Consider the following 19593-nt stretch of genomic DNA (forward strand, 5'->3'; position numbering starts at 1 on the left):
GGGGAGCTCATCATATGCACGTGCTCAACTCTTACGACTACATAGTTTAATTTTCCCAGTATTCACACCATAACAATATCACGTTACAAAACTGCTGTCCACTTCACAAGGTTCATCAGAACACCAACACTGTCTTAAATAGAGAAAAAAACACGAAATAGCCTAAACTAGCATTTTTTACAGCCTTTCTAGTTGAAAGAGCGTGAACACTTAGTAATGGCTTTAATTAGGCCGCATATTGTCACGTTTACAGAGTCTTAAAAAATCCTTAAATTCGGCAAAAAAGACGCCAGATTCCCCACGGAGGTTAAAAATTCCTAGATCTAGGAATAAATCCCTACAATTGGCATCACTGAACGTCAGATGCAAGTTGACGCGTTTATAGAGGCGGAAATGTTGAAGGCCCGTGTGCTCAGATTTGGGTGCACGTTAAAGAGCCCCAGGTGGTCGAAATTTCCGGAGCCCTCCACTACGGCGTCTGCCGTAATCATATGTTGGTTTTGGGACGTTAAACCCCACATATCAATCAAGTTGACGCGTTTTTTTCGCTTAATCTTCCCCAGTGGTTTACATCGTCTAATTTTCTTGCGATGCTCAAGGATTTCAACATTATCAAGTTAAAATTATTGTGATTACTTCTTGGGTGTTAATTATACTATTATCGACCTTGTTCTTTTATCTTAATCCTGTTTTGAACAAAGTTATAGCGTTTGCTTTAGACCAACCAGTATTGACCACATAATTGTGAGCATGATTATGCCACACGATATATATGGGGGGCTGATCAGCAGGGCTCTAAAAGGTTACCCCGGTAAAACATTTCTTGGCTTCGTCAACTATTTGCTTCATGCATGGTAACGACTAACAATATCGGGCCAGAGTTGCTACTTTACTACTTCGCTAATGCATGCTCGTCATAGGATGGGCTGATCGCTGCCAGCTATTAGCAGCCTTTGCTAATACAGTGCGGCAATATAGGGATACTAGTGGACATATGGGTCTTCTAATGGTGTCGGCAGGTAAGTGGTGCCAATAACTCACGCGGCTTGCTTAGGATCGAACAGCAGGCGCCTGAAGCGCTGGTCGATGTGTGCGGACTTGGCGCTCATCAGACTGCGCAGCAAGTTGCCCACAGGCAAGTCGCGGACCTGTCAAGGCAGACAACCAAGACCGAGTTAGCGTTCATTCAAGCTCGGCTGTGCTCACGAGTGGAACACGTGTACGCAGCAGAGACCGATTTAACCACGTTACGAAGTTTCGAAAGATACTTGCCGCTTCGTAGAACACATTTCGCTCCTCCTCACTCATGACCCAGGCGGGGAAGAACTCGACGAAATCGAGGCGCTTCAACTGAAAGACAGCATTTGTTAGAATGAAAACCTGAGGGCCGCGCAACTCCGTAAAGACTAGTCGTGACCGTTGCCTACACCAAACGTTCACAGTGTGTTGCTTTAAAGGCCTTACACTCTTGGCTTATTTGTTCCTTGGCTTTCGTTTGCATAGACTATAGTGCACTACATTCTACACTCCTGGCCTACGCATGACTGGGGGCTCCTATATACGGGAGCGCGTGTCCCAGTTCTCGCTATGCCGCTCGCTGTTGGTAAGAGTGCACACTGCAGTAGGTTACATCCCTAGGACCTGGAGGTATAAACTAGAACGTGAGTGCAGGAGAGGGGACATCTAGCCAGGTCAGAAGTACAATAGATCGTGCTATATTCACAATTATATACCGACAAGCCCGACGATAAGTACTATGCTTAAAAAGAATCATCCAAGTTTTTCGTTAGCCTGGTGGCATTGACTGCCAATTTCGCACACACGCCGAGTACGCAGACATGCAAAATATGTAGACTTCACGCGTGGTTGACTGGCTTTTATACTTTGCAGTTCTAGCTTAAGTACTTACTTGTGAATACAATACAATGTCTAACCAAAGGAAAGCGTTGCGATTTCGATGCAATGTCTCCGTTGCTGTGATAAAACAACAAAAAAGAGACAAAGCGCCTGGTCTCTGGTACATTTTCCTAAGACGACTCGAAGGCAAGACACATCTCACTCTTCTCGGTCAACTGCACTGATCCCCCTTCCTTACTCACGAAAACTTACTGCAACCAACCTGGTTTTGCATTGCTTCCGGGATCGGAGTCACTGAAAGCTTTTAGCGCTTTGCGTGGTCTTGCAATGCCTCCGGAATCGGTTCCCCTTTTACCAAGCGACAATGTTATGATGATGTTACATTGTGACGTCATCCCGTGAATTTTTTTCGTCACACGTGTTGACGCCACCAACGGTCACTTTTCGCGATCAATAAGGTACCCAAGGTACCTTTCACCACAAAAGAATGGCGTTTTGCGCCACCGCACCTTGTCCAGCGCCCTGGGCGCGTCCTTGGAGTTGAGCCAGACGACGTCTTCCAGGGAGGCAGCCAGCAGGTCCTTCATCTTGCTGAGCGAGGCGCGCAGCTGCAGAACGTTGTGCTCCTTGACGAACACGTCGTGGTACATGCCGAGGAAAGCGAACGGCATTGCATCTTCGGCGGCGCGAAGGCAGAGGCGCCACCGCGGAAGCTGGTCCGGCGTGCGGCCCGTCAGCAGTCGACCCAGGAGCGTGGCCACCGCGCCCTCGCTGTTCGGAGGCAGCAGAGGCGAGAACACCAGCAGCGCCTTCAGGCCCAGGTAGTTCACGATGGTGCGCCTGTGCGGAGAAAGCGATTCACGACCGTTTACGTTACCATTCACCAACAGCGCTTGCCAAAGCTGCCGCGAAGGTCTATAAGTGGTTATGGCTCTCGGCTAGTGACCTAAAGGTGGCGGGATCGAATCCCGGCCGCGACTGTCGCATTTCGATAAAGGCAAAATTCTAGGCGCCCGTGAGCTTAGAGTCACGGGCACGCTAAATAACTGCAGGTGGTAGAAATTTCCCGAGCTCTTCACTACGACGTCTCTCATGATCATATGCTGGTTTTAAGACGTAAACTTTTTACAATGCTTGCCAGCCGTGGTGTGCAGACCGTACGTGCCCTATCGATACGTTGATCAACACTGCGAGCATGTGAATATCATGGGAGGCAGATATCAGCGGTAGACTTCACCACCACGCGCCATTAGGGTCTGGACGAGGCCTCCATAACCTGACAGTTGAAGGCGTTAGGTGATGATATTTAGAAGATCGATAGTTTATGGTTGATGCAGCTCACACAAGACGAGGGCGAATGATTAAAAAGCAAAGGACAGGCACTGCCACGAAACAAATTTATTTAGAAATACAAACATATACATGCAATGTATACGCAGATAATGGCTGAAAATGCCCTAGCTCGGAAAACCAGATATATACTGATATCATAATTTGCAAGCAATGCTTAGGTATACATAAATTCTGTGTAACTGAGCGAAACTGACGACAGGCTGACGCACTCATCCCCTTTCCTTTCAATGTGGTACATGCCGATCTAACGCGAACGGCATCTCATCAAAGGCTTACCAAAACACGCCATTATCCAAGCCTGCACAAAAATATCCGCTGATTTTTGAAGACGGATGTAATTCAGGCTGAGCTCGTGAAGGGAGCACCAGAACAAATAAGTATACAGTCATATCGCACACACACCGAGTGGCACACGGTTTGAAGAACATTGGAAAACGACACGCTGGTGAAGCATATACCGGGTGTTCAAAATTAAGCTTTATGATTTTTTTAAAATTAGGCGCTCGAAGGCACGTGAGAACCACTTGTGCAAATAAGTTAAGCGGCCAGGGGGACAGAAAGTTAGATGATAATTATCGCTGTCAGCAGCCCAATTAACTAAAATTTAATAATTAACTTTTTACTGGCTGCGGTAAGTTGGCATGTTTATAATGAAAAAATGTAGGCAGTGGTGTTTGTACACAGTTTCAGTTGGAAGATTTTTTCTAGCACGCCTGTGTTCCGAGATATCCGGCTCCAAAGTTTAATTGTCTTTCGCACGATTACGCATGCAAGAGGGTGAGGGTCCGCGCAAAGCTCCTCCCTAAAGTGACGCATCTGTTGCGTGTGGTGTTTAGTGTGTGAAGAGGGTGGAAGCGTAGGCATAGGTGATAGCAATTACCCTTGCCCTCTTCGGCCGGCGAAATCAAAATGTGACAGCGCGGTGCGCCATGAGCCTTACGCATGATCCTGATGAACGCGATAACAGGAGACCATTTTTCGCGACGTTTTTTCGTGACTTTAGATCACACTGAGACATCTTCTTGTGAACGCGTTAGCAGGACCGTCCTGCACTAGGGTGCCTCCGGTTAGAGCACAGCGTCTCTGCATTGAAGGTCTACCAAGGAAATCCACGTGGAGTCCTTTCGAGCTAATATGGCTGCTTCTGGCGTGAGGTATTCTACCAAAGTAAAAGTAGACGTGGTGCTTGCAATGGCTGAAATGAATGGCAACGCTTCGTTAGCAATGGAGCTTTACGCGTCTCGCCACCCACACCGTCCCCTTCCAACAAGGCCCACTTTCACAAACCTGTTTCGACGCTTCTGCACAACAGGCTCTGTCCACCTTCCGAGACGGACCAGGAAGGCAATCGTCGATGAAGACTTTGAAATCGACGTTGTCGCGTGCGTAACCTCGATGCCAGAGCTCAGCATCCGACAGATTGCCGATCAGTGCGGTCGCAGCATCGGAACAGTCACAAATGTTTTAAGAAAGCACAAGTTCCATCCATATCACGTTTACCTTCATCAGGACCTAAATGAGGCAGACTTTGAAAGGCGAGTTGACTTCTGCAATTGGGGCCTCATCAAAACTGATCAAGAAAATGACTTTTTGCACAGAATAATTTGGACTGATGAAGCTCGGTTTTGCCGAAATGGAAGTGTTAATCTTCACAACGCCCATTATTGGGCACAAGAAAACCCACACTGGCTGAGGCAGCACAAGCATCAAGTTCGCTGGAGTGTGAATGTGTGGTGCGGCATACTCGGGGACAGGATCATCGGACCTCACTTTTTTGAGGACAACTTGAACGGAAAGATGTACACAGAAGAAATATTAGGTGTTGTCATTGATGATCTTGTCTGCAGTCTTTCCCTGAATGACCTGCGCCAAGTATGGTTTCAGCACGATGGAGCACCACCACATTTTTCTACCAGGGCGAAGAACTGGTTGGACAGACGTTTTCCACAACAGTGGATTGGGCGCGCAGGAGCGATGTTTTGGCCACCAAGATCACCTGACCTTTCTCCGCTCGACTTTTTCCTTTGGGGCTACGTTAAAGATCGAGTTTACGTAACAGAGCCCAGCGATGTTAATGACATGAAGGACAGGATAACATCTGCCTGTGCGAGTATTCCTGCAGAAGTACTGCGCCGAGTCATCGAGTCGACGCGACAGCGGTTCATGCTTTGCGTTGCTGCCGAAGGCAGGCATTTTGAACACTTTTTGGGGCATTGACGTCTTGAGAGGTGAAGAGTTTCGATGAGATTTGTGCATGACCGAAATATGCTTATGTAGCAGCAGGAAATATGCGTTAGCAAGGATAAAACTGTTTCAGTTATTATTGGTGGAGTTGTTGCTCTTGTTTCAATAAAAGTTACAGTACTCGGACATCAGCAGTCACGCTATTCGCGTAGCCCAGGCAACGACCACGCATGCTTCTCTAGTGATTATTACGCACGCGCACTGGCATCCAGATTCTCCGCTCGCACCATTATCTCGGCATGGTATCTGCCACTATCGTTAGAGGCTCTGCAGTTGCGTGTTACGACACTGGTTGCAAGCGTTCTTCGATTTTTGATTTCGACGGCCGAAGAGGGCAAGGGTAATTGCTATCACCTATGCCTACGCTTCCACCCTCTTCACACACTAAACACCACACGCAACAGATGCGTCACTTTAGGGAGGAGCTTTGCGCGGACCCTCACCCTCTTGCATGCGTAATCGTGCGAAAGACAATTAAACTTTGGAGCCGGATATCTCGGAACACAGGCGTGCTAGAAAAAATCTTCCAACTGAAACTGTGTACAAACACCACTGCCTACATTTTTTCAATATAAACATGCCAACTTACCGCAGCCAGTAAAAAGTTAATTATTAAATTTTAGTTAATTGGGCTGCTGACAGCGATAATTATCATCTAACTTTCTGTCCCCCTGGCCGCTTAACTTATTTGCACAAGTGGTTCTCACGTGCCTTCGAGCGCCTAATTTTAAAAAAATCATAAAGCTTAATTTTGAACACCCGGTATAGTTATTCTGTCTCCACATAAGCTTGCGTCCTAGTGCGCAAAAGCTCAGAAAAGCTTTGACAAGCAAACCAAATACATTAAAAGTGTTCCTGTTGAATGTGAAATAACCCCCCCCCCTTTAGAATATATAGGTTGCAGAGATGTCATTGTGTATTCGGTACCATTATCATGCGGCAAAGCTTACGTAGGCCAGAGCGGAAGATGCGTAAACGTTCGTCATATATAGGGAACACGAATGTATACATTGTCAGATACTAAGCCGTTCTCTCTAGCATTCATTATCAGGAATGCGCCTGAACACAGTTATTTCACAACATGACACTGCCACGCTATAAATAGGAAGATAAATCACTGAGGTCGTTCCCGAATGCCTCCAGTTTAACTTAGTGACGCAGAATGCGTGCACTTAACCAGCAATTGCAAAATATGACATCAGAGTTTATCTGTGTCATTTTCAAGATAGGGGCTTTTTTATTTATAATACACGCCATCTCATATCCTTATATATATGCAGATATGTTTGTATTTCCGGATAAACTTCAGCTCCGAGTCGGCGTGTGTCCTGTGCTATAATTTTTCGCCTTCGACCCATGCGCGCTTCGTCAATCAAAGATGAATGGATACCAAATGGCTCACGTTCTAACTCTCGTGCAGTTCGATTAGTTTGGCTTGTAGTTGAGCGTGCACGCCTGGCCTTCATGGTCCGGCAGTCAAATTATAGATATCTGATGCCATACGTTGTTAGTCAACTCTGCTTTGCAGAAAACCACATGTTGCACAAAAATTGAGCAATGGGAGGAAAATTCGCATACGCTATGAAGCTGCACAGAGCTAGGGATCTCTGTGCCATCCCGACAAGAATATGTGCATCGAAGGATAAAACAGCGAAATCAGCATCGTTTCCTTCCATTTGTGAGCTTCCTTTGTAATTCCTTCCCGACCGCAGTGTGATTAATCAGTGCGCATGTACTATAGCTCATGGCAATCGGAGGGTGAATGAAGATGACGAAGAAGTCCTTAATGGGTGACGTAGAGACTTCACCTTTGACGCCCTTCGAGGATTCCGGCCAGTTTCTTGATGAAAGGCATGTTGCGCACGACGATCACTTGGCTGCGGTGCACGGGTCGCACTTTCTCCATGGTGTTGTTCAGGAAGTGCAGCCAGTGTAACTGCGGTAGATGAAGTGCGCGTGCGTCAGCTCACAACAAACGCGCGCTGTTCAGCAACCTATAGGCACAGCAGCTTTTACCACGCGTCTTATATTGAGGATCTGGCGAGAGGGCTCGCCTGGTGGTAAAATAATTTCCCGTACTATGCGCGTATTATATGCCGTCAGCCAATGTCTCCGGAACAGGTGTCACGCTTACTTGTGCACGCGAGGTAAATATTCAAACTGCTTATGCGAGACAACGATGAAATTCAAACGGTGTGCGACAAAACTCGAGACCATTCCATTCCGCAAATGGGGATGACAAGCACAGCTGACGATCGCACTCCAGTCTCTGAATGGTCTCACCACCATTCTTCTAAAGCGTGCGTTGTTCATCGGTCAATTTCACAGTGCGAGCGCAGCGCCTAGAACAGGTTGGCGGGGTGAAAGACGTGCTTGATTGAATTAGTTATTCCACCAATCCCGGGGGGGCATTAGGAGTTTGCTCAGTTTGAACTGATTCATTAAGGTCAGTTCTTACACTGCTCCCTAGAGGACACCAAGTTTTTGCACGCGGACAGCGACACGACGAAATCAAGGAGGTGTGCCATATGTAGCTCCGCTGTAAACACGAGCTTTATATTAGTGACGCTTCTGCAGGTAACTAAGGTGGCAGCTGTGGCTCCCAATCAACTACTGAAACAATAATAATTAGCCAAACGTACCTTGCTGCAGCTGGGTAGGTCCGCGACAGACACTTTGACGTATTGCCGCACCTTCTCCTCCTGCTGCATTATTGGTCCCATTGCCTGCAAACGTTCGAGAGGTATTACTCGTTACAATCTTTGGTAACTGTGGTGGCCTATCACGGGCAAGAGGGGTAGCTTCCGCACTGACCTTCAATATGGCTGCGATGTTACCAAGTCACTTAACTACTGACGCCTTATGGCTGAGAAGATTGAGAGTTTTAGGGAAAGTGAAATGTGCGAACGGCGAATTCAAGAAAACGATGACCCCCGAAAATCCCGCCTATTAATTTCTGCGAATGTCTTTTTCTTGAGCAGCGTGGTAACCACGTTTGTCCGGCCCTCAGTCAAACTTTTGTTAACGAGTTTGCGAGTGGTCTTAAGCCATCTTGTGAACAAATTTACCTTATTTAAGGGCCGCTCAAATAAATTATAGGGGCAGGGAAACTGATCACTAAGCCCTAGTATGCCTCATGAAGGCAGCAAGATGCAGCCATCGCTGACCGCAGAATTACTAGAGTGTCAGAGAGTGCTCCCTCTTGTTATCGCATCATTATCGATTCGGTATTGAACCTATTTGTCCTCGCGAAGTGAGCGCACCTGCGATATCTCGTCCTCCAGGCCCAGCACGGCCGAACCGAGCAGGTCGCTGAGCGCCGGGTTCTGTAGCTTGTCGAAGGCCTTGCGCGTCACCGTCTCGTATTCCACCAGGTCGCGCTCAGAGTGCAGGAGATAGCCGCGCCGGACCACCTCTCGCGACGGCTCGTCCAGCTGCACAAGCGAGGCGAGTAGCGTTGGCAGCGCTACAACGTTGCGTATGCGAACCTTCCATTTGGCGCACAAAGAATGCTATGGCGACAGCACGACGAGCACGCTGTGAAGGGCGTTGACATGCACATTTCATTTGCACTATACCGGCTACAATAAACGAACAAAAAGAAACCGCGAGCAGAGCAGTGCATGGCCCAAGCATCATCAATGCTACCGTGGGCTTCTATCAGCGACTGTCTTAGTTCAATCCGTGAGTATACTGTGTACGCCGCCAAAGAGCAACGAGGTTGAGATGAACTGGAAGTGTGCATTAAGTGCGCTGCTGCTTCTGAAGCTACTCTTCCGAGATAGCCGATATCGCTCGATGTAATGATGACACGAAAAATCAGCTTTCACAGGAAATTGCACTATACAAAAAAACAAACAAACTGTGTTGCTCTCACGGAATGCACATTCATTGTTTTGTTTAACGCGCGCATTACACAGAGCGCATGCTCATTGAGATATTGTTTATAGCATTTCGGTTTCACACCACGACTCTGTATCACAGAGGCTTCCTCATATTAAGAAGGCTTATGTACTGCCTGGCGTGTAGTGGGCGTGATGTCTCTATCTGATTACTGCTAATTTGCAGTACCTAAGCGATGATTTTGTGTAGAGGTCAAGTGACCCTGCAGTCACAGAAAAAACCGCAAATCATTCAGTATACACGTCTTTTACTATTCATATATCTGAATCGCCAGCAGCACGTTGCGATTGTCGCAGGATGACGCCGAAAGCTTTAAAGGTGTGCTGCTACGTTAACAGTTGTCGATCGCCCGTATCACTGCTCCCAATAAGCGCATGCACAAGCGAAATCTTTAGTGTCTGACAGTAAAACGCGCACCGTGATGATAAACTTGGACGGGTTGTCGGGGTCTCGATCCACGTCGACCCTAGCGAGCGGGAACACGCCGAGCCGCGAGCCCAGGGCGCCGGCCACGCGCTCGATGAGCGAGTCGTTGAAGTCGATCTTGACCGTGGGCCACTCGGTCAGGTGCAGCGTCTGAAGCACCTCCCGCAGGGGTCCCAGGCCGCGGTCGTTCAGCCGATCTGCGTAAGCGATATCCGGTACGCACGTACGTTGCGACATGGAACATTACACAAGCATGGTAAGTTCTGTACTGCAGCTCAGTCCAGAGTTGATCCGGATTTTGAAATGCCGGGAGATTCGTTCAGCTGAAGGCAAACGAGAATTGTAGGACGGAACTTCAACTTTATGGCTTATCCAGCTATGTATTACATTAGGCAAAAGTAAACGAATATGCAGAACTTTCTGCATAACAGTACGAGTAAAAAGTGAAAAAAAAAAGGTGTCAAAGGTTTGCGCATTTTAGGGGCGAAGCTTCTTATAGCGGCAACCGTTCGTCCCTCGTAGTCGTAGTAGTAGTGTGTAACCAGTCTTACATTTTGACGTTCAAGGTGGTGCCGGTGGGAGATTTCTGTGCGTTGTTGAACAATAAAAAATTCGCATTGTGCGCGTTAACTAAAAGACGAATTCTCCTGTCCCTCATTCTTCCTTAGCAGCCATTGGCATGTACATTGAGCACTATCTGACAAGAAAGGGTTGCTACGTTATACTCGCTGGGCGTAACTTTCTTGGTTTTAGAAAGGTTTAGCGAGCGTTGAGCCGCAGGGCCATGAATACAATGAACTAGTATATGCCATGAACTCGAGGTGGTTAAATGTGGGAAGTAGACACGAAGCGCAAGCCGTAAGAAAGTGTGCGTGTGCCTCCTCTCGTTAAGTCCTTTGAATGTTGTGGGGAGCAGGTGCGCCCAGCCTCCCTTTCCCTTTTAGGGCAGCGCACGCGCCTGGTTGCGGGGACCCCTTCCCCCACGGCCGGCGCGTGCGATTCCCCCCCCTTTCCCGGCGCCAGGAACAGGTTCCCCTCTCCCTCAGCGAGGAAAGGTACCATTCTCGTCAGGGAAAGGGAAATCGGGTCGGGGAACAAAACGAGCGGGCAAACGGGCGCTCGCTCTCTGACACCAGCGACCATCCCAGGAGGACGAACCCGCAACCCCTCCTGCGAGCCGAGGACGTCCACGACCGAGGTGTAAGCGTCAACACCTTTGTTATCTGTAGTATCTCCCCGCGACAGTGACGCGCGATTGCTAACGCTTAGCAATAAAGTGTTTGTTGTTGATCTGGCCAGTTGCCTTATTCGCCCGAACCCGTAGTAGTAGCTGCAATGAGGCAAGCTACGGTTGGGGGACGTTAACCGTGCACGGAACGACTGTGTGCGGCTGAAACATTAGCTATAGGCTTCTGCGTCAGCCGTACATAGGACGGTCCCCCAACATCTGGCGCCCAACGTAACGAATTTGGCAACGCGGCTAGTTCTGTGGACGCGAGCAAGTGCCAGGGCGCTCTTCCACACGTAGGATAATAGGCATGTCGGAATTCCAAGATTTGTCAATGTTGTCGGATGTCGCGTCGCAGAGTGGCGATCCTTTGGCTAACGCGGGGGTACTGTTAGGACTTTCCGACAGCGTAGAGCTTGGTCGTTTCACGCGGGATGATCAGGAGGGTGCAGAGACCGCGTTAGCAGAGAGTAGGCCTACGACGGAGAGCGGCCCGCATGGCGCTCCGGCATCTCGCGACGCGAACAGAGAGGCGCCGCCACAAGTTACGACACGCGCCTCAACTATAGGCGAGTCTTCGGGCAACAGTTTGCCCTCGAGCGAGGTACTCTTACAGAATGCGCTGTCAGTTATGCAAAGCCTCGCGAGCGCCCTGCAGAACACAGCGCAGGCCCCCGTGCAAAATGTGCGACCACGTGTCAAGGTAGACATTCCGACCTACACGGGTTACCACGACTGCAAGAGCGCCAACGAGTATCTCGACCGGTTGCTCCATTATCAGCAGGCGACGGGTCTTTCTGATGCCGAACTTCTCGAGCGCGTGGTCCCGGTGTCGCTCACGGAGCAAGCGGCTCGGTGGTTCCGACTAACCGGACATCGCGCCCGTACGGTAGAAGAGTTCCGCGAAAGCTTTCGCGGCGAATTCCTACCGGCTAATTATGAGTGGCGTTTGCGGAGGGAGTTGGAGCTGCGCACCCAGCATCCGGACGAATCCTTGCTGGAATACGTACGGGCGATGGACGAATTGTATCGTCTCGCGAACCCTCACGCCACCAACGCGGAAAAGGTCGAGCGTGTTACCCGACAGGCGCACCCGACTTTCGCGGCGCACTTCAGGGGATGCAGGTTCGCAGACCTCGAAGAGCTCGCCACCGAGGCGAAGCGCATACAAGGGGACATCCTCGCAGCGCGTTCGTATCGCCCCCCTCCGCCCGCCGCGCAGTCAATCGAGCCTCGCTGTGCATGGAACGGCGGCGCAGTGACTTCAGAAGCGTTTAGGGGTAACGCATCAGCATCGTACGCTGATGAGCACGTGTCACGCGGTTGGGAGCTGTCAAACCGCGCTTTAGACCCCTACGCTTACGCGCTCCGTACGGCACACGCCGCCCCTGCGCGTGACATTCCAAGGCAGGAGCACGTGGTTGACGCGAGGCCTAACGAGCGGCGCAGTCCAGAGCGAGGACCACCTGATCGAGGCGAGTTACGAGCGAACCGGCGTGGTGTCCGCGGTCCTTGCTATCGGTGCGGCGCGCCAGGGCACATCGCTCGCGAATGCGACCGCACGCCGGGTCAGGAGCAAACGCGCGGTTCGGGAAACGGACGGCGCCGCCGGTGATTCACATGGGACCCCGCGCGGCGATTAGTAATCCTACCGATGCGTTCGGATCACTTGCACCGTCGGTCTGTCGCGCAGGTGATGCCGTAGACTCGCCCGCGCCGCTAATCGAGTTAACGATAGCTCGGAAAAAGTTCGTAGCACTTTTGGATACTGGGGCAAGCGCTTCTTTATTCGGTGACGATGTGTTGCACCATCTCCGCGAGAACAACATCCGCTTGAGGCAAAGCAACACCATCTTCCGTCTAGCTACGGGCACAGCACAATCGAGCGGCGCGGCTAGGCTAGTGATCCGCTGGGACAGACGCGTGAGGCGACAACGTTTCGTGCATCTTCCAGGGCTGTCAATGTCTCTAATCCTGGGTCGAGACTTCCTCGCTAAGTCGGGTATTGTCATTGACATTGCAAACGGTGGTTACCGAGAGCGCGACGGAGACGCGCTGAAGCTTTTCTCGAAGGCCTCCGCATTGACAAAAGCATGCCAATCGCAGGGAGAGGCGCGAGTACGCGAGGAGGAAAGCGCGCCGAGAAAGCGAGTAAACGCCCCGCCGGAGCAATGTGCTGCGCTGCAGGAAAGGGCAGTGCACCCGCTTTTGGTACAGGCACAGAGCCTACTAGAGGGGGTCCGCGCGCGCTGCCGCCTGGTCACCAACTCTCGGCTTCGCCGTCACCATCACGACCCGCCGGTTCACAGGGAACGAGACCAGGGTCCCAACGCGGCGAGCCGACCGCATCGCCTCACGGCCGCAACCACCGAGACGTGGCAACCTGGACCAGCCAGGATGGAGGCGACCCTCCGGTGTCTTACGTCTCCTCGAGGCCCTGGCGCCGGCAGGAAAGGGCCCGAGTTGGGGTCGCCCCAGCGCACCTGTATCGCCCTTTTCAGGGGCGCACGGTAGAGGACGCGGACCGGAGGGCTAACGGGGCTTGCCTTCCAGTGCCCGCAGGGACGCGGTTCTGCGAGTGCGGCGCCGTGGTGATCCATAACTCCCACGAATTGGGGAAATTACACCGGCACCGCACCCAGGCTACCCAACCATCCAGCCGCGAATCATCCCAGGAGCGCTCCGGCGCCGCGGTTCGGGCCATGCTGGCGCGGGCGGCCCAGGAGGCGGACTTCGCGCAGTGGCTGCTGAGAGTTGCCTCAGGCCACGCGTCCAGCGAGAGTCCGCCTGCGCCGCTATCAATAACGGCTACCGTAGAGCGGGGGGCGGCGGGGCCGGGAGAGACATTGGTGGCGGCTGCATTGACACCGGAGGTGGCGTCAATGACCTTGGAGGCGGGTGAGAGAGCGGTGGGGGCTCCGGCGGTGCCCGCGGCAGACACCGAACGGTCCGAGGGCATGGACGTAGACCAGGCCCTTCTGGCCTATCTAGAGGACGAATAAAACGAATTATTCCCTCTTTGCAGTCTCTGTCGTTCGGGGGCCTTCTTAAGGGGGGAGGAGATGTGGGGAGCAGGTGCGCCCAGCCTCCCTTTCCCTTTTAGGGCAGCGCACGCGCCTGGTTGCGGGGACCCCTTCCCCCACGGCCGGCGCGTGCGATTCCCCCCCCTTTCCCGGCGCCAGGAACAGGTTCCCCTCTCCCTCAGCGAGGAAAGGTACCATTCTCGTCAGGGAAAGGGAAATCGGGTCGGGGAACAAAACGAGCGGGCAAACGGGCGCTCGCTCTCTGACACCAGCGACCATCCCAGGAGGACGAACCCGCAACCCCTCCTGCGAGCCGAGGACGTCCACGACCGAGGTGTAAGCGTCAACACCTTTGTTATCTGTAGTATCTCCCCGCGACAGTGACGCGCGATTGCTAACGCTTAGCAATAAAGTGTTTGTTGTTGATCTGGCCAGTTGCCTTATTCGCCCGAACCCGTAGTAGTAGCTGCAATGAGGCAAGCTACGGTTGGGGGACGTTAACCGTGCACGGAACGACTGTGTGCGGCTGAAACATTAGCTATAGGCTTCTGCGTCAGCCGTACATAGGACGGTCCCCCAACAATGTCCGCTGGATGGCGGTGCTTCTGTATGAGGAATATATAATGAAAAGATGTGAGATGGCGGTACTTGGAGTGTTGAATAGGTGGACGAACGGACACACAGACAGATGCATGGACGGACGCACGGGTGGCTGCACGGACGGACGCAGGAGCGGATGCATGGACGAACGCACAGATGGACGTGCGGACGCACGAACAGACGCACGGGCGGCCATACAGACGAACGCATGGACGGACAGAAGCAAGAACGAATGGACGGACGGATGCTTCGCCCCACTCTCCATCATTCACTATGTGGATATTGCCATTTTTTTATTGTAAAGTCTATGCTATTTTAACTAACACGAACTCGAATGTAGGTACGACTAAGAGCGGCTGCCGCAATAGAAAATAAAACCCGTGACCTCAACGTCCAACAGTATCAAAACGCCATGCCCCAGTGAGATAGCACGGCTGGCTGCTCGAGAATTGTTCCTCGTAGGTTCACGGGGCACTACTCTGGGGATTGTTGAATTCCGAGATCTTTTTACACCTCCTGAAATTGCGAAACAGTCGGCCAATAAGCACGGCCACATGTCCTATCCAGAGCTCACAAGACCGCGAATCCGACCACACGACGTAATTCGATAATGCTTCTGGTCAGTTATCTCTCGTGCAAATGGCGCATAATATGCATTGTGGTGGTGATGCCATGTGCCTCTCGGAACGTGCAAGTGCTTACCCACTTCCATGCAGGCATTTCTCATGAGAATGGCTTTCACGTGGCTTGACAGGAAATTGAAGGCCATCGGCATGGACACCACCTTCCGAAGCTCGGCTGCAACAAAGAATAAACAAATGTTCTGAAGCATTCACCACCAGCGCGAACAAACACTAACCCCCGTATTCACAAACGCTCCTCGACTCGACTTTCACCCTCCATTCGACAAAGTTGAGCACTGCGCCACTGTTCGGCTGAAAATGACGCTGCGCTACTCAAGAATAGTAGGTGGTCACCGCTGATATGCAGTGATTTGACATGCCTAGACACGGCACTCCCATCGGCTTTCTCAAGTGAAAGTGAAGCGTTGAGTGAAAGGACGTTCTAGAATATGGGGGCAAGCGTCTTCAGCTGCAATAAACCGCTGACAAGACACCCGTTCAAGTATTCCTCGAACGTATTCGAGGATAGATGAACAAGATAACCGTATCAAGATGTGTGCACACGCTTATTTATTTCTAAAGGGGCAAAGAATTTTTAATGTGGTTCGGACGTGTCGAGTATAGGTGATCAATTATAACAGGAAGGTGCATAACCACCTTTGTTAACACACCGATATCTATTGCCTCATACGTATACAGGCAGTCCAGAGGCTCCACAAAACAACCCCTGTAGACTTCGAAGCCCTCTGTTTCCCCTTCAACGTAGACACTCACTTTTTAACAAAAGTTAGAAATTACCCAGGTAACTACTTTTTTTCAGGGCTGCGTTCATCTGGATCCCGAAATACGCGCAGTTTCTTCGACCTATGCTCAATAAATAAAAAAACACGGGCCTTCTTGAAGACATCGTCTCATGTGTGCTAATTTACTCGCACCCTCTAGCAGGTTACAATGAGTAATTCTGATAACTAAACTACCGTATTATAGTATGCAGTGGTTGTCGCTAGCTCACGTGAACTAAATACCGGCTCTTCGCTAATGTTGGCTACCCGTTGTTACAGCATGGATGTGCCGATGCATAAGATCATTGAGCTGCCTGCATTCTAGTTCCTGGCCTTCCAAACCTGTGTGATGGGTCCACCACCGCCGAACCCACTGCAAATGAGACACTATAGACAGCACCGGAAGGCTCGGACAAATTGTCATTTGATCCTAAGTGCCCGAAAAGCCTCTGAAAATGCAAAGAAGTGCTCGTTGTTTTCATCTGGAGTTTTCCGCCTTTTTCGGCAAAGTTCACGACGCCAGCATGCAGTCTGTTCACGATATACGCCATGAGGAAATACGCTCTCGAGTGGTTCATATACTTGGGATAGCATGCTGTTGTGGTTTGTCTCTTACGTCGCTTTGCCACGTGTTTGCACTCCCGTCATGCATCATCTCGCACGACTATATCGCGGGTCAGCAACTTATTTCAATTCTCTTCGCGCGTTTTCGACATGCTCGAACGGAAATGACAGCATGCGGCCGAGAAGCACGAAAGCTTAATATGCTCAATGCTTTAATTATGCAAATACTTTCCGCATGTTTTGCGAACAAATGAGCGTAGATGAGCAGATAGCGTCCGTAGGAAAGGTAGTGAGAGCGAGAAAGAAGCCACAGCCTCGTCTTCGAGTTTTGAGCGGTTATAAGCTATTGAAAAACCCCAATGCGAATCTGAGCGCACACGAATCGGCGGTCAGTAAAGTATATACTATATACGACGTCTCGTGATCGTCTGTGTATATACCTCGCACGATGTCGTCCAGTTTCTTCTCGACGTAGTTAATGATGGTCGACTGGTAGGAGACCTTCTGGGCACCCCGAGGCACAGGGTGCTCTTCTGCCCAGGTGGCGCACGTGTACTCGTAGAAGTTGTCGCACGGGCTGAGCACCGGGTCCACCAGACCCGCCAGCCTCTCTCCTGCGCGCATTGACGTCGCAAAAGGGGACAGAGCAATCGCGTCAAGCAGCGCATTTTGATTTCCCGACAAGCGCGAACATGGGAAGGCTAGGTTATTCTTAAACTTCAATCAATCAATCAATCAATCAATCAATCAATCAATCAATCAATCAATCAATCAATCAATCAATCAATCAATCAATCAGTCAATCAAACTTTATTCATTCACTACACAATGTACAAGATATGGATATACAGGAGGAGGCCGAAAATTACAATAACACTTCATGTGATCGCTCTAATCCGAAACATCATCGAAAGAAATACGGGTAATGTGTTTTGCAGAATGGAGTAAGAAAAAAAAAAAGATGTCACTACGTAGTTGATACCTAATGTATAGGAGATTTGCATGCACTGATACTATCCGTCCAGAAACCAGATAACAAATATCGAAGACGCTGTAGTAAAGTGTTTCGAAAATTTCAATCGTTCGGCGTTCTTTATAGTGCGCCCACAGAGCGCAGTGCACGAGCCTCTACCAATGCGCCTCCAGCGAATTACGACCGCCGCGGCCGGAATCAAATCCGCGAGTCTTCGGTTCAGCAGCACGGCGGGCTTGTTCAGGAGTCCACTTACTTACAGTTATGAAGAGGAGTCCATAACCACTTACAGTTATGAACAGACGAAACCAAACTGAACGTTACACGTCGTGCGCCTAAGTTCAGTTGGGGCGTCTTTATATGGTACGTAATTTTTGTTAATAAACTAAAGTATTGGAAGTTATATAAACTTTATAACATTGCCGACGTCGTTTTGTGTGCGTCCGTTGTTTCCGCACAGTTCTTTTGCGGTAATAATCGGACTCCTTGACTGAATTATTTTCTTAAGAAACGTTAAACAATTCCTGTTCTAGATGGGAAGCTGGCAGCAGTACATGTATAAATCTACAAACTAGTCAACATTGTCAACGAATAAAACAGCAGCAGTTCCCGTCAGAGGGTGTAAAAAAGATCTCGAAGTTCAATTTTTAGCCTGGCAACCAACTTCACCTATATTTTTGCTAGGATACTTTTTGTCTCATAGAACCGGAAACTATGCCTAGAGTTATTCGATGGGAAGTGATCCCATATGATCAAAGGCTGTGCAATTATAACTGTGTGAAATATCACCACACACGCACGCGCCTATAGGGAGTGTCTTCAGTCTTTGTGGAGTAAAACCTTGGCAACGCCCCTCGTGATTCGTTTTCAAAGAAGGAAAATGCTGCACGACTCGAGGAACACGGTTTCAGTACTTAAATAAGACGTTAGCGTACTACGTGAACCACATCAATCTGCTTTCTGTTCTTGCCTGTATGCCATTCACCTAACTTCATCTAATAAAAAAAAACTGCAATTCTTAAACGATAACGACGTTAGCTTTTCTCGCAACACGATACAGGTGAGAAGCACTTTACCCTCCTTGATGCAGCTGTCCGTAGTGCAGACATAGTCCCTGCTGAATCCTGCAGTGCGCCAGGGGAGCACGGGAATTAGAAGAGGCAGAAGATACAGCGATGTGTTAACTCTTTAAACAAAGGTGGTTATTTATAACGCCTCAGACAAACACAGTTTTACAATGTTGCGGATAGCTTGGACAATAGAAGAACGTGTATCATAGTGACAAAAAACGAAACATGATTTAAAAAAAAAACAAAAAAAAAACGAACAGCTTGTCGGAAGTTCAAGCAATCAATGATAGATGGCGTGACATGTCCTACAACTGTTCTAATTACCCGTGAAATAATAACTGCGATGCAGGTAACCTTTCCGCAAATTACTATCAATGCAGCTAGATTCGGTTTGGCACTGAGATGGTAAACCGAGATGGGAAATGATTTGAACTGCTTTTAACCGCGAGAGTTATCTGATCTGGGAACGAATTCTTCAGAGAAATAGACTGAAAAGCCTTTCACAACAACACACTAATTGTATTTCATTGTAGAACGCATTATTCTCTTTTACCTTGGCGGTTATTTATGGCATTAGGTCACGTTCACGTGAAGATGACTTGTTCGGTCTTGTTTACAAGTGAGTGAGTTTTGTTCACAAAATCGCATGGCGTTGGTTTGATCAGAACAATGTCAACTTTTCTACTAAGGTGCGTAAATCTCACTGATATACATCAATCGTTTTGTTTATATTTGTAAGAAAACGACGAAGATAAAAAAGCACAGTCTTTAACAAAGTTTAAAAAGCGCGCTTTTTGTGTAGTTTTGATGTTTTACTACAGATGGCGCAACAGGCCTGCTCAATAATTTTTGATGTTGGTTCGAGTCAGTGGGCTTTGACACCTGCGCCGACCACCACTACTATCGTTTGCTATAAGGTCGCAAGCAAAGTACAAGTATAAGGACAC

The 19593-nt window shown here is 49.7% G+C and overlaps 1 protein-coding gene across 1 annotated transcript in view; it reads right to left on the minus strand.

Moving 5' to 3' along the window:
• LOC119162287 (neprilysin-1) overlaps positions 1 to 19593 on the minus strand; it is a 37716-nt gene that overhangs the window by 6793 nt on the left and 11330 nt on the right. Inside the window, exons 7-16 of the mRNA XM_075887799.1 lie at positions 18653 to 18700; positions 17044 to 17217; positions 15337 to 15432; positions 9775 to 9980; positions 8718 to 8888; positions 8097 to 8180; positions 7263 to 7390; positions 2367 to 2697; positions 1273 to 1350; positions 1042 to 1148 (exon numbers count right to left, since the gene is read on the minus strand). Of these exons, the coding sequence (XP_075743914.1) occupies positions 1042 to 1148; positions 1273 to 1350; positions 2367 to 2697; positions 7263 to 7390; positions 8097 to 8180; positions 8718 to 8888; positions 9775 to 9980; positions 15337 to 15432; positions 17044 to 17217; positions 18653 to 18700 (1423 nt within the window). The remainder of the gene's footprint in view (positions 1 to 1041; positions 1149 to 1272; positions 1351 to 2366; positions 2698 to 7262; positions 7391 to 8096; positions 8181 to 8717; positions 8889 to 9774; positions 9981 to 15336; positions 15433 to 17043; positions 17218 to 18652; positions 18701 to 19593) is intronic.

The sequence above is a fragment of the Rhipicephalus microplus genome, chromosome 3 (genome assembly GCF_043290135.1).
Source record: "Rhipicephalus microplus isolate Deutch F79 chromosome 3, USDA_Rmic, whole genome shotgun sequence".
Classification (NCBI taxonomy): Eukaryota; Metazoa; Arthropoda; class Arachnida; order Ixodida; family Ixodidae; genus Rhipicephalus; species Rhipicephalus microplus.